The sequence below is a fragment of the Oryctolagus cuniculus genome, chromosome 16 (assembly GCF_964237555.1).
Source record: "Oryctolagus cuniculus chromosome 16, mOryCun1.1, whole genome shotgun sequence".
In the NCBI taxonomy this organism is placed as follows: domain Eukaryota; kingdom Metazoa; phylum Chordata; class Mammalia; order Lagomorpha; family Leporidae; genus Oryctolagus; species Oryctolagus cuniculus.
The window spans coordinates 34,567,613-34,582,786 of record NC_091447.1 but is presented as its reverse complement, the minus strand read 5'-3'; the positions used below and the strand labels follow the sequence as shown (position 1 = coordinate 34,582,786).

The 15,174-nt window shown below is 39.6% G+C and overlaps 1 protein-coding gene across 1 annotated transcript in view; it reads right to left on the bottom strand.

Moving 5' to 3' along the window:
• THSD7A (thrombospondin type 1 domain containing 7A) overlaps window positions 1-15,174 on the bottom strand; it is a 451,027-nt gene that overhangs the window by 108,289 nt on the left and 327,564 nt on the right. The window contains exon 7 of the mRNA XM_070059784.1: window positions 9,451-9,645. Within this exon, the coding sequence (XP_069915885.1) occupies window positions 9,451-9,645 (195 nt within the window). The remainder of the gene's footprint in view (window positions 1-9,450; window positions 9,646-15,174) is intronic.

Sequence of the window (15,174 nt, the reverse complement as noted above, 5' to 3'; positions counted from 1 at the left end):
ACACACACACACACACACACACACACGGATGATTTTAACAACTCTTTTATAATTAATAGTACAATTACTGATCTTCCACAAAAAATGTTTCTTTGGTCACCCCTTTTATTTTTCGCTGTGAATATAAGTATGCTATGAAAGCTTTGATAGTAAAAACTGAATTGTTTTTGACATTGGAAGTGACTGGTTGGCTTTGGGAAAAATTAGGGAAAAGTAACTTCAACAACATCAGCATAATGTGTCAAGGAACTTGCAAGATAGCTGTTAAGTTTATAGACATAAAGGTTATTTATTTTCTTGCCCCAATTCACATTAAAGCTGCATCAGCAGTTTTGGTTTGATTTCAGGATACTCGGACAGAGAAGACCCAATGTGGTCTTAATTATATCAACAGCATGGCAATTTTGAAAGTATGGTTTGGAATAATCAGTCATTGCAGCATTATCAAATTGTATGGGGAATAATTTTATGGTAGAAAAATTGAAATCCATATATAGTATTGAATGTATCTATTATTTATGAGAAGATCTAATTCCATACATCTGGGAATACTTCCATAGAACTGGGAAAATTATAAAACGTGACCCATAATGAAATTAGTAATAAGGGTACTTTTTAAAACTCTGCACATAAAAATATATGCCTCGTAGTAATACCATTATATTAATATTCTATGATTCTGTGAAAGAGAACTTTATAAAATCTTGATGAAATTCTGCTACATAAACATTTATGCCTATATAAAAATACTAACTACTCTGTGAAATTCTTGTCTTAGAATTGAAAAAATGACTTTTCTTCTCCACATCAAGTTCATAAAAGTTTTACAACGATGTATTTGAACAGAGTTTTGGTGTTTGCCTCTGACATTGATGTCCTTACAATTTAGATGATAGATGAACTGAAAAAACTGTTCAAAATAATAACTGGATTCACACATACTGAGTGTGATATGCACTGTTGATGTGGTATGCTTCTTCAGTGGCCACCAGAGGGGATTAGAAAGAATTCCCACTATTCTCAAACATGTCATAATGCAGAGGGAAGAAGCAGTAGGGGGATAGGACAAAGGTACAAATGTGCACATTCTGGATAGAACATAATAATTAGGTTAAGAGAAGTATTTCCTTTAACTGGGATTTAAAGGCATAAGATTCCATTATTTTGAGGACATGAAAAGTACCTTAGGTAGAAGGAGGCTTTAAGATGAATACCGAAGGGGTAGGAATTTGAACTTTAGGATGGGGGAGATGAGAAAGCAGGATTTTTCCTGAGCAGTAGTGAAAACTGGTAAGAACAAACACATAGAGGAGGTATGGCCCTGGGAATTAGTAATGCTTGTGCAGTGAATTGCAGTATAGAGTTCACCGAGGAAAGTGACTGCAACAAGGATAAAGAAGTGAACTGGGCTCTTGTTACCAAGAGACTGTTCGTATCCTAGGAATTAGAGTTCTAAGGCTTTTATCTTTGCCAGCTTTTGCAGCCCCAATCCCTTTGATAGCAGAGCGCTGCTGAGTAAAAAGCACACTGGCAAGGTGTGCTTAGGGAAACTGAATGGGAAGAGCTTTGGGAACAAAGTGCTGTAGGAGACGGCTGCAAAGCGGCCCCATCTCCACTTTCTCCTGGCAGAAAGAAGTAGAAGACTCGTCCCAGGGAAGCCTGCTTAAGTCCTGTGTAATGGTCACAGAGTGACAGACTGAAGTAGAATTTCTTTTTCAAGATCAATAGTGGGAGGATGGTGGAGTGACTGTATATACTCAGAAAGCTGAGTTAAGTCTGTGTGATACGCACGTGCGCGCGCGCGCACACACACACACACACCACATACACATAATGGATACTGGGTTTTTTAAATCATCTAGAAAATATAGGCAGCCCCAGGCTTTTAGTATTAAAATCATTTAGCTGTAAAAACTGAAAAAGTAAATTCTTTCTGTTGATGTTTTTTATTTTGAAATGTGATTTTTGATGTCTGATGATTATTTGAGAAAAAATGGCAAAATTTGACTCCAATTTGTATCTATTCTCTGCAAGTATAAAGTAGGTGTCAAAGCACATTAATATTTGGCTGATTAAGTTATACCAGGTCATTCTGAACCTTGTAAAAATATTCTCTGGTTTTCACTCTTTAAGGATTATTAACTATATAATGATAATCAATGGAAGTTGTTACTATATTCAGTGGAAAACATTTTGAAAATCAATGGTTTTCTTTTTATGACATTTGATGAGGATCTACCAAAGGGTTTCAAAATGCTGAGGCCAAAAAAATCTAACATTAATTTTTAATTTTTTGTTCAACTTTAACCTACTAGTATTTATTAAAAATATGAAGAATTAAGAATTAAAGGATTGATTCCTTTTAGCACTTCCAACATAACTTAAACTAGCTTTTGGGATATATTCCACAGTTTGCACAATACAAAGAAAATTCTTACTTTAAGTTATTATACAATGTTTAAAAAGTGAATTATCAATTTTATTTAAGGAAAAGTCAAGCCTTAGGCAAATACACAATAGACATAGATGATTATTTTAAGTGAAGAAAATGACTTGTGATTTGCTTCCACTTGTGATTATGGTTTCTAAAAACCATATGGTCATCTGCATAGATGCAGAGAAAGCACTTGATAAGGTTGACCACGTCTTCATGATAAAACCCTCCTTGAATTAGGTAAAGAAAGAAATTCCTCAAAATTATAAAGACTATGTTTATCACAGACCAACAGCTGGTATCACACTGAATGGGGAACAAGTGAAAGCATGTCCCCTCAGATCTAGAACAAGATAAGGATTTCTGCTTTCACCACTTTCACACAACAGAGTGCTGGAAGCTTTAGCAAGAGCAGCTGGGAAGGAAATAAAGCACATCAAAATGGGAAAAAAGTAAGTCCAATTATCCATGTGTGCAGATGACATGATGTTATACATGGGAAAACCTAAACACTCCCCCAAAAAGCTGTTAGAACTGGTAAACTAATTCATCAAAGTTGCAGGTTACAAAATAAACATAAAAAAGACAGTTGATTTTTTCTTTGTTAATAATGAACTCACAGAAAGAGAAATCAAGAAAGAAATCCCATTCACAATAGCCACAAAAAACAAATATTTAAGAATAAATTTAGCAAAAGTGGTAAACAATTTCTACAATGAAAATTGTCAAACACTGATGAAAGAAATCATCAAGGACACACACACAAATGGAAAGCTATTCCTTGTTCATGGATTGGAGGAATCAATATCATTAAAATGTCTATACTACCTAAAGCAATTTATAGATGCAATGCAAACTCTATCAAAATACCAGTGGCGCTCTTTACAGAATTAGCATAAAATAATCCTAAAATTTAGATGGAATCACAAAAGACCTCTAATAGCAGGAAAAAGTCAAATTAGAGGCATCACAATACCTGACTTCAAAGCATACTACACAGTTATAGTAATTAAAACAGTGTGGTATTGGCATAAAAACTGATACAAAGATCAGTGGGGGGCTGGTGCTATGGCCTATCAGGTAAAGCCACTGCCTGCAGTGCTGGCATCCTATATGGGCGCCGGTTCTAGTCTTGACTGCTCCACTTCCAATCCAGCTCTCTGCTATGGCCTGGGAAAGCAGAAGATGGCCCAAGTCCTTGGACTCCTGCACCTGCATACAAGACCGAGAAGAAGCTCCTGACTCCTAGCTTTGGATCGGTGCTGCTCTGGCTTTTGCAGCCATCTGGAGAGTGAACCAGCAGATAGAAGACACACTAACTAACTAACTAACTAGCTCTCTCTCTGTCACTCTTTCAAATAAATAAATAAATCATTTAAAAAGAAAGATCAATGTAACAGAAAACCCCAGAAATTAATCCACATACATAAGGCCAGCTGCTTTTGGACTTAAGTGCTCAGAACATACAGAGGAATAAGGATAATATCTTCAACAAATGGTGCTGGCAAAACTCGATATATATGTAGAAGAAATTAGATCCATGCCTCCATACACAAAAATCAACTTAAGATGAACCAAAGACCTAAATTTAAGGCCTGAGACTTTGATGTTGCTGGAAGAAAATATAGGGGAAACACTCCAAGACATTGCTGTAGGGGATGACTTCTTGGACAAGACCCTCAAATCACAGGCAACAAAAGCAAAACTTAACAAATGGGACTATGTCAAACTGAGAGGATTTTGCACAGCAAAAGAAATGATCAATAGAGTGAAGAAACATCCAGGATTGAAAAAAAAATATTTGCAAACTACCTATCTGATAACGGATTATTATCTCGAATATATCAGCAACTTTAAAAACTCAACAACAAAACCAATCCAGTTGAGAAATGGGCAAGGACTTCAATAGACAGTTCTCAAAAGAAGTAATACAAATGGCTAACAAATGAAAAAATGGTCAACACCACTAGCCATCAGGTGTCAGGGAATAGTCCGCGGCGCCATCGCTAGGCGGAGGTTTTTACTTTCGGTTTTGACCGGGGGCTTTCCTACGGGTGGGGCTCTCCGGAGGCAGAGGGATCGAGGTCTCGGTAAACAACAAGATGGCGCCAGGACCCCCGCAGTGAGTCTGCCTGCCTGCCTGCTGTGTGACACCTCACCTGATTGGCCGAAGGACGCGTGCCCTTCACGTGAACAGAGACCGGATTGGTGTGCCTGATGCATGGACTCTAGCTTGCTCCTGATTGGTCGCATTTTGTATATAAGCCGCGGGTGTAAGGAGGACGCTCTCTCTCTCTCCTCTCCTTTCCTCCTTCCTCTTTACCTCTGTCACGTTTACTTTCTCTAGTAAAAAGTCGACTAAAGACCGATAAATGTCGTTCGTTCTTTTCTTGCCCAAGAAAATGTCGTCGTGGGCCCTGGGTTGAGTCTGCTGGCCAGACTCCCCGAGACGCTCGCGGCAATCAGGGAAATGCAAGTCAAAACTACAATGAGATATCAAAACTTCCTCACCTCTGTCAGAATGGCTAAAGTCCAAAACACAGAGAGTAGCAAATTCTGGCGAGGATGTAGACAAAAGGGAACACTTATCCTCTGTTGGTGCATCCACTGCGGAAAACAGTGTGATTATTTCTTAAAAAGCTAGAAATAGATTTGTCACCTCATCCAGCAATCCCACTACTGGGTGTATAGCCAAAAGACTTGAACACAATGTATCAAAGAATAACCTGCACCACCATGTTTATAGTAGCTCTTTTCACAATAGCCAAAATTTGGAATCAACCAAGGTATCCATTATGTCAGATGAATAAAGAAAATGTGATATACACACATATATAAAATGAATAAAATTCTATTATATGTATAATATATATATATAATTTTTTATTCAAATTTTATTCAATTATAAAATAGAATGAAATTTTACCATTTGCAGCAAAACAGTGAATGGGATTTTTCTATTTTGACAGGTAGTTAGACAGGAAAGAGAGAGAGAGAGAGAGAGAGAGAGAGAGAAAGGCCTTCCTTTTTCCGTTGGTTCACCCCACAAATGGCTGCTATGGCTGGCGCGCTGCACCAATCCGAAGCCAGAAGTCAGGTGCTTCCTCCTGGTCTCCCATGCGGGTGCAGGGCCCAAGCACTTCACCCATCCTCCACTGCCTTCCTGGGACACAGTAGAGAGCTGGCCTGGAAGAGGAGCAACCAGGACAGAATCCAGCACCCCAACCGGGACTAGAACCTGGGGTGCTGGCGCTGCAGGTGGAGGATTAGCCTAGAGAGCCGCGGCGCCGGCCTCTATTTTTCTTTCTCAACATATGTGTAACCCCTGTCTCCAGCAACAAGAAACTTGACTATGATCTGTACTTCTCCCGGCAGTCCTCATCCACGCCCCAGAGCTCCCGCCATCTCCACGGGGTCATCCTCAGGGTGCCCTGGCTGCTGTGAAAGCTCTGACACCCCGCATCAGGCCGTCTGACACCCTACTCTGCCCTGTCTGGTGTGCGCCCCGCCATCGGCTGGCTGCCTGATGCAGCAGCTCCCTCTTCACTCTGCTTGTGCTGGGACATCTGTGTCGAGTCCCTGCTTTCATTCAGCCACGTGCGCCCCAACCGTTACCCTACTCGGTGACTCGAAGCTCCCCATCAGGCAACCCATATCCTATTCCCACTTTAGATGCTCTTCTCATGGAGGCTGAGCTCTGCCAACCCATTGTGGACCACTGCAGGCCCCCTCCCTCCACCTGCTGGCACAGATGCCACATTTCTTGGCTCTGCTTAATGGCTTTTTGGATAGAATCAGGAAACCTAGAAATGAAGGAATAGGAAGAAAAGCAATGGAAGAAAGTGAGGTGCACTGTGAAGAGGAGGAAGCACTGCTCTATTACTCTACCATCAATTTAAGAAGAACAAATGAAAACATCATAACATTCCACTAACTGAGAGGCCTCCTTTATCCACTGAAGTTGGTCACATGGAGTATATCTGTGGATTTAGATACAGAAGCACATATACACACATAGTAGGATGCACAATAAGATTGTGTAAATCAAGAGTAAGAGCAGTGGCCAGTACCACTCCCTTTCTAGCACACAGTAGGATTATAGTCTCCCTAACTCCCTTGAAGTTAGGCACAGTTTACATTAAAATAAAATGTGAAGTGGGTATTTAGCTAAGTGGTTAATTTCCTACACACTGCATTAGAGTACCTAGGGTCTTTCCAGCTCTACCTCGTAACTTCAGCTTCCTGCCAGCGAAGACCTTGAGAGGCAGTGGTGATGGTGAAGTAATTGGGTTCCTGTCACTCACATGGGAGTCGTGGTTTGTCTGGCTCCCAGCTTAGGTCTAGCTGGTGTAGGCCACTGTGGGGTTGGGGTGTGAACAACATCCTCCTCTCTCTCTCTATCCCTCCCCTTCTCCCCCTCCTCCCTCCCTAATAAAAAACTAAAACAGTAAAATGTGAAAAATGACCTAAATCACTTCTAGGTATCAATATTTAATTGCTGATGCTTTAAATCAACAGACAAGACTCTGTAAGTGATCTTCTTCCCCTGGCCTGGTGACCATGGAAATGCACCTGCACACTGGGGTGCAGTGCTGAGACAGCTCAGGGAGGTCCCTGAAAACAGTGGCTGAAGTCCCAGGAGGAAGAAATAAAATTTTATTTTCTTTTAAGCTTCTGAACTTCTGGACCATGTGTTACTACAGCACAGCCTCATCTATCCTTACTAATTTCGAGAAGTTATAAAGTATTCATTATAACATTTAATGGTGATATTCTGACAAAGATAAAAGAAAGTACAGAATGTAGCATTTATTTTCTAAAAGCAGATACACTTTGAACAGGGGTTTTTCCCCTAAGTTATTTCATCAGAAAATTGTGTAATTTCATTAAACACAACATATATCATTTTCCCATGTGGTATTGTCCTTCAAAATAATCAAAGGACTTTCTGATCCATAGAAAATAAAGAATATTTATGATACATGTAGAGAATTAATTTTTGAGGTGAAACAGAAATGCCTATTTTGTGGGAATTATGAAGTATTCCCTAATTGACAGGGAAGCATTTTAAGAGGCATAGTTCCTAAATCATTTAACAAATAACCCAGAATTATGAAAGACTTACTTTGAGTAAGAGAAATTGTGTTTCAATGTCCCACAAATAATACATTTTATTAATACACTTTAAATTAATATTCAATTAATGCATTTTAAAGGATAAATTCTTCATTAAGTGCTTCATGCACCAGTTTACATAAATGTTATTAACTGATACAAATTGCAGCATATTCCCAACTGACGAAGTTTTCTCTATGGTTTCCATTAAATTATGTTTTGAATTTATGCCTCTATGATTTATTACATAAACATCTATAATTTCCAGCACCACTTGCTTATGATGCAACTACTAGACCTAATTAAGAATGATCGAAGTCCCACCCTCTCAAACTATGTGGATGATCCACAGCAAAGAGCAATCATAAATTTCTGCCTTTAAAACATTTCATGACCTTTCAGTGTGAAGCGTCTTGTCTATAGGAATAATGATCCGGCGAGTTCTGCAAGCATGGCAGAATCTCTGCCATGTGACTCGGGGCAAGAAGGCACTCATTACTAGTCACGCAGCGACAGTCTGCAGGGTGTAATGGATTTACAGGAAGCAGGGTGACCACAGATCTAATTTTAATGAAGCTCAAGACATGATCTGAGTTGATTGAGTTTGAAGTCTGACTATAATCCATACAAGGTTAGATGTACTGTTCAACAACTTAGGGAATGTAACTGTTTTTAATCTAAAAACGTTTTTCAAGAGACACACTTGTTCTGTAGCAAACAGTTAAGTTTATATTAAGGTGATAGGAAAATGGTTTTGGAAGCTATAAAGAAAACTCTCCATTTTGCAACAGGTTGACTTTCCATATCTGTAAAATTTTTTCTTTCACATAACAATCATGTGTTAAGCCCAAGGTAGTCACACGTTGGCAATGGAATTACATGCACAGATAACAAGTTTTCCTAAATAAAAATACTCTCAGTTGCTATCACTAAAATGTTTCATAGGCAGAAAAACATAATAAAGGTATACACAAAACTCTCAATCTTATTTGCAGACATATATAAATGCGTCCTCATTACAAAGAGAAATCATTATTCATCAGTGCTAACTGTGAATGAAGACAAATCATCTAGCTTGATAATATTTAAATAACATACCCCTAGATTCCTGAGAAAGAACATGCCTTAATGTGAAAGGGCCCGATTTACTTCTTTGCCTGCTTCAGTCCTGTTATTTTCCAGAATGACAAGATTAAGTATGACACTATATCATCCAGCCACACACAGGCCAAACTTGCATTTGGATATCAGCTTGAAAAGCAATTACCAAGAGCCTTGTATTTCCTGACAATAAAGCTTGCAAGCGAGCTATGAATATGTGACAAACATGCCTTACTCACCCAATGGGGTGAAGCGATTTAGGAGCGATGTATTTTAAAGAAGAACACTATCTACATATGAGACTTTGGATCTCCGAGCCCATGTCCACAGACTTGAATGGTAGAAGATTCGTGTCATTTTCAGTTAAGCAATATCCATGATGGTGTTGATTTTAAATAAATTTTGTTCTTGGATATGGATAACTATTTATAAGAAGGTAGAGTGTGATTTCAAAGGAAAAACTTACTACTGAAACAGTAAAAAACCAATAAAACAACTGGTATTTTGGAAGTCATATTCACACTTTTTCTCAGATATAATGCTTTGGAATAGAAAGAACCTGAATTATTAGAAAGGAAGGAAAAAGCAAAATAAGTTCACTTTTAAAAATCCTTACTCCTTTATTAAAGATCTACTTTCAAGATAAATACTGGGAACCAGAAGTCAACAGTTGTAAATCTCCTTGGATTGCTGGATTCCTGGTAGTTGATTTTCATAGAACATCACCACCCAGGCTATAGAAAGAGGATGACATCAACTTCAGGCAGGAACCCGAGTCCCCTCTGAAGCTGGTGACTTACCTTCTTCACCCTCGTAGGCGAGAATGGACCGCGCTCGTATCTGTTTCCCTTCTGTGGTTTTCCCTGAGCAGGTGTGTGAGCAGGAGGACCATGGAGACCAGGTGCTGAGCACACAGTCCTTTGGGCATGGGGCATCGCAGGCCACAGGGATGGGGAAGATTGCGTCTCTGCACAACTGTCTGTCCACTTCTTCTCCTGCGAAGACATGATCACCAATAGTCTTTCACTGTCAAACCCATGTAAAATGCACAGTTGAAACCAGATGGACACATACAGATAAATTAGTTCTTAGTTTAAAAAAAGTCAAAGGCTTTTATAGTTATAGTCAAATGTTATAGTCAAATGTTATAATCAAATGTTATAGTCAGATGTTACAAGAACACCAGAAACAGGGGTTGGCGCTGTGGCTCAGTGGGTTAACTCCCTGGCCCGAAGCCGACATCCTAAATGGACACCGGTTTGAGACCCGGCTGCTCCACTTCCAATCCAGCTCTCTGCTGTGGCCTGGGAAAGCAGTACAAGATGGCCCAAGTTCTTGGTACCCTGCACCCGCGTGGGAGACCCAGAAAAACTCCTGACTTCTGGCTTCAGATCGGTGCAGCTCCAGCCATTGTGGCCAACTGGGGAGTAAACCAGTGGATGAAAGACCTCTCTCTCTCTGCCTCTCCTCTCTCTCTGTAACTCTGACTTTCAAATAAATAAAATAAACCTTTTTTTTTTTAAAAAAAGAACACCAGAAACAACTATATAACACACCTACACACACACAAAGATGAGGTCACTTTTATTATCAGAAATATAAATATGTGGCTCAAGCACATTCCTTAGTATTTGCGTGCTACTGATACCTGCTCACTAAATGATTTTTACCCTTATACAATACTATGTGTTCAGTAGGGAACATCAGTGAAATCTGCTCCCCTTTGTGTCTTTTTAACAGAGATAAGCCACACTGAGCAAGTAATAAACAATGACTCCATCGATTACATGATTTTATGAACCAACTCATCAACGTATCTATTTACAAACTCTCTTGTCTCCTAGAGATATTATTGTTTGTGCACTTGATGATTTATTCTTTAAGAAATTGTAGTTAGGTGGAAAGAACCAGAAAATGCAAGCTTTAAGACAGCTTTATAAAGCCACAGCTAAGGAAGGTCAACTTGGAAGGACCTGGGAAGGCAGGCAAGGTGAACAAGTAACAGACCTAAGATGATGCCACTTCAGCGCTTCCTCATCAACAGTTTCCTATTGCTCTTAAGAGAAAGACCAGGTTTCCAAGGCTCACAAGACCTCTCCTTACCTGGCTCTTGCTTTCTCTCTTTTTGCCCTTGAAGATTCGAAGCTTACAAAAATATTGACGCTCATTTAGTATTTGTTGAATTAATGAAATGAGATATAAAAAGAATCAATGAGACAGAAATTCTCGCTGCTGTTATTAAATGTGAATGATAAGCAAAATAAGTCTAAGCAAATGACTGAGAATGTAGGAAAAATGTGAACTCTGTGACTCAGTTGGTTAATATGAAGTGACAATGAATTCAATGGAATACCACGAAGCAATACACAAACAAGTAGAAGTTAATCTGTTATTTTACCATAGAATATGAACTATTTCTTGATAAATACATAAAAAATGTAGGGGCTGGCGCTGCAGTACAGTAGGTTAATCCTCTTCCTGCAGCACCAGCACCCCAAATGCTTAAGCACCTGCACCCACGTGGGAGACCTGGAAGAAGCTCCTGGCTTCTGGCTTTGGATTGGTTCAGCTCTGGCCATTGTAGCCATCTAGGGAGTGAACCAGTGGAGGGAAGACCTCTCTCTCTGTCTCTCCCTCTCACTGTCTGTAATTCTACCTCTCAAAAAAATAAATAAAATCTGTAAAAAAAAATGTGTGCTTGCATCAGGCGTTTGGGTGAAGGGACGACTAACCATGCCATTCTTTACTGGTACTAGACAATCCAAGCAGGGACGGTTAGAAGCATTATCTATTTTTTTAACTATATTTAATTGTTCTGAGAGAGAGAGAGAGAAATTGATTCCCAATCTGCTCGTTTACTCCTTGAATATCTACAATGATCAGCAACAAGCTGTGGTCAAAGAGGGAAGCCATGAGCTGAAGCCAGGTCTCGCACGAGGATGGCAGGAACCATTTACTTGAGTTGTCACTGCTGCCTCTCAGAGTCTGCATTAGCAGCAAACTGAAGTCAGAAGGCAGGCGTCAAACCCCGGTACACTATGGTATGCAGGATTCTTAACTGCTAGGCCACTCACTCACTCCAAAAGCATCACTTTAATGTATTCTCCTTTATTCACACATTTGAAGACAGAAAACCAGAAGTCAACTGGAAATACTCTAATGTGATAGCTAGTGGTTTTCAGGCTTTTAATCATTAAACCAAATCAAACGTCAATTGATGTGTTAATAGCCATTAGCTTGGATTGGCCCTAAATTGTTAGACTTCCTCATTAGTAAGGGAGGCTCATTAAAATAATACTTGAGGGGCTGGTCCTGCGGCCTAGGGGTAAAGCCACCACGTGCAGTGCCAGCACTTCATATGGGTGCTGGTTCGAGTCCCAGATGCTCCACTTCTGATCCAGCTCTCTACTATAGCCCGAAAAAGCAGTGGAAGATGGCCCAGATCTTGGCCTCTGCACCGATGTGAGAGACCTAGAAGAAGCTCCCGGCTTCTGGCTTCAGATTGGCCTAGCTTTGGTTGTTGCGGCCAGTTGGGGAGTGAATCAGTGGATGGAAGACCTCTGTCTGTCTGTCTGTCTCTCTATGCCTCTCTGTAACTCTGCTTTTAAATAAATAAATAAATCCTCAAAAATAGTTGAATCAGTGTTACACTGTTCATTTTAATTACTCTGATCTGTGGTATCTCTTTTAAATTCTATTTTTATTGGCTTTGGATTTGGCATATATCCTAACAAAATAGAATGCTAGAGACAGTATACATATACATATATATGCAGATAGGTACAGTAGAAAAAATCATTACAGTAAGAGGGAATATTTTGAAATTTGCATGATTACTCTTTTTACTAGACTTGTGCAAGGACGAGCTTGCACATATTTTATTTATCTCATTATTTCTTTTATTGGACTCTCACTTTTGTTTCCAATATTTTGTTAGAAACAAGAATGTTTAGGGCTATGGCCTGTAGTCAACAAGAATTATGATTTTATATCTTCTCTAGTAATTACCCAATCATTTCTACTGTGAAAAGTTTAAGTTATTGTGTAGCAATCGGCAGTTTTCTGGAAGTATGCTTTATTAAAATTAGTTTTCATGGCATAAGTGATGTATTTGTGTTTGTTACAGGGATGTACATGTTTGAAATTCTCTTTAAGTCATTTTTTTTATTTGAACTGTGTCCCCTGCTTTATGTTAGCTCTTTTTCATCTTGTTTTGCTTAGCCAGGTGTATTTTCCAGTAGGCACAATCTTTCCTCTCAGAGAGCACATGTCATTCCTCTGCATAGCGAAGAGTGCCTCAGACCCACATTCTATGATTCTGCTGATGATCTGAGGATGGTTTCTGCACCCTGCGCGCCTCTGGCAGGACTGGGCTAGCTTTAGCTCAGCTTTCTTGAACATCATTGTCTCACATACCCATTAAAGCATCACGTTCTAGTCACAGGTGTTTTCCCCTTAGGCTCTTGTTGCCTGGAGGCTTTTGCACTTTTCCTGTGTATGAAAACTTCAGGCCTTCACACAGCAAGCACACTGCTTCTCAACATTCAGGTTCAGTTCATTTTGCTCCTCCTACACGGCTTCCGTGGATTGCACACCTTTCACAGTGACCTTATAGCTTTATATTTTAATAAGTACTTAGCTGTTTTAATTGTTTACATGCTTGTTGTCTGATGTCACCACTAGAATAAATGATGGCATTGTCCTTATCTCTTTTGTTGACTACTTGATACTTAGCTCCTTGGACAGTATCTAGTGCATAGTAGGCATTAAGTCATTTTTTGGGTAATATACAGATGCATGAGTTAATTTTGAAGCTATTGTGTCATGAAACAGAACGTTGTTCTAGACACACATGGATCAAAGTACTCAATTTCTTAAACTGTCATGCATTCAAATGCCCCAGGACCTTGGTGAAGTACATTCAGTGGACAGATATCAAATGCATTGCACGAAAATGCAGCATTGCTGATCTGACCCACTGAATCATAATCTGTACTTTAAAAAGATTCTGTGGTGACACATATACACATTGTTCTATAATTTTTCTGTATTGCTCACTGGTTTGATTAGACTAAAGGGGTTGGTGTTGTGGTGCAGTGGGTGAAGCCACTACTTGTGATTCCAGCATCTCACATCAGAGCACTGGCTCAAGTCCTGGCTGCACTGCTTCCAATCTGACTCACTACTGAGGTACTGGGAGGGCAGTGGGAGACGACCCAAGCACTTCTGGCCCTGCCATGCATGTGGGAGATGCAGCTGGAGTTCCAGGATCCTAGCTTCAGCCTCGTCCAGCCCTGGCCATTGTGGCCATGTGGGGAATGAATCAGCAGATTCATTATGTGTTTCTTCCTGTTTCTCTTTCACTCTGCCTTTCAAATAAATGAAATAAACCTCAGAAAAAAATGAAACATAAAAAAAGAACCAGACTAGCTCTTGAAAGGGAAGCCACATAAAACAAATTCATCTAGATTTCATGCCTATCATCGTTTGTTTCTCTGTGGACTTCCTTTTATACAACTCTTCATATAGAGCATACATGGCTGGACACATTCATTCCATGAGTAGTTACTGAATGCCCCGCTTCTGTCAGGCACTATGCGGGGAATATTGTATACGTGATCTCAGCTAATTCTCACAGTAATCTCTGACACTGTTACCATTGTTTGTTTTTTATTTTGAAGGAAATTGAGACAAGTGACAAAGGATCAGAGATTTGAACCCAGTACCAAACAATTGCCCCATCTACAGTTTAACCGGTGTGGTGATAACAGCGCTCCAGATGCCAAGTGACTTAATGACAGAAAGGATGTAGCTCACAAAGAAGTCAAGAAAGGGCACTCACAACTTGTTTGTCAGTGTTGCATGGCACCAGCCACACGCTGCCTCCCATACAAAGAGTATGCACTGTTGACATGTCTAGGGTTCCACATTTTGGCTCAAAGCCACTGAATACTCAGTGATGGATCTGTGAGAACACGAAATCTTTCAAGTCTTCAGTCCTTTTCAATGAATGCTTTGATCAACTCAGCTGATTAGAACTTTTAGGAACTGTACTTTTTAAAGCTAAATCTCCGGCATGCCATGCCGAAGTCATTTGGAAACATTAGCCAAAAGAAACAAAACAAAACACAGATGGGTCTATGGCTCTCATAGGCCACTCCATAACTTGTTATCTCCAGCTACTTTCTCTATTTTTTATATTAAAAAATGACTCTGGAAATAAGGTTGCCTAACAGGAGCAGAAAATAACTTTATCCTTCTTTACCAGGGAAACGATTGCTTCTCATTGACAAACTTTATTTTGCTTAGTTAAGAATTATTCCATGTGGCTTTGCTTCAGAGAAGATATGGAAGTAAATTAACTTGGCATCTATATAAATATGAGTTGAATTTATACCGTTCTATGTAGAGAAATGAAAATTTAGCTGCTTAGTGCTTCTGAAAATTCCACATTTCGATGTCAGCTGCCCTTCAGTTAGAATATATCCAGCCCCCAGATGTCCCCACCAGAGAGCCATTTGAGA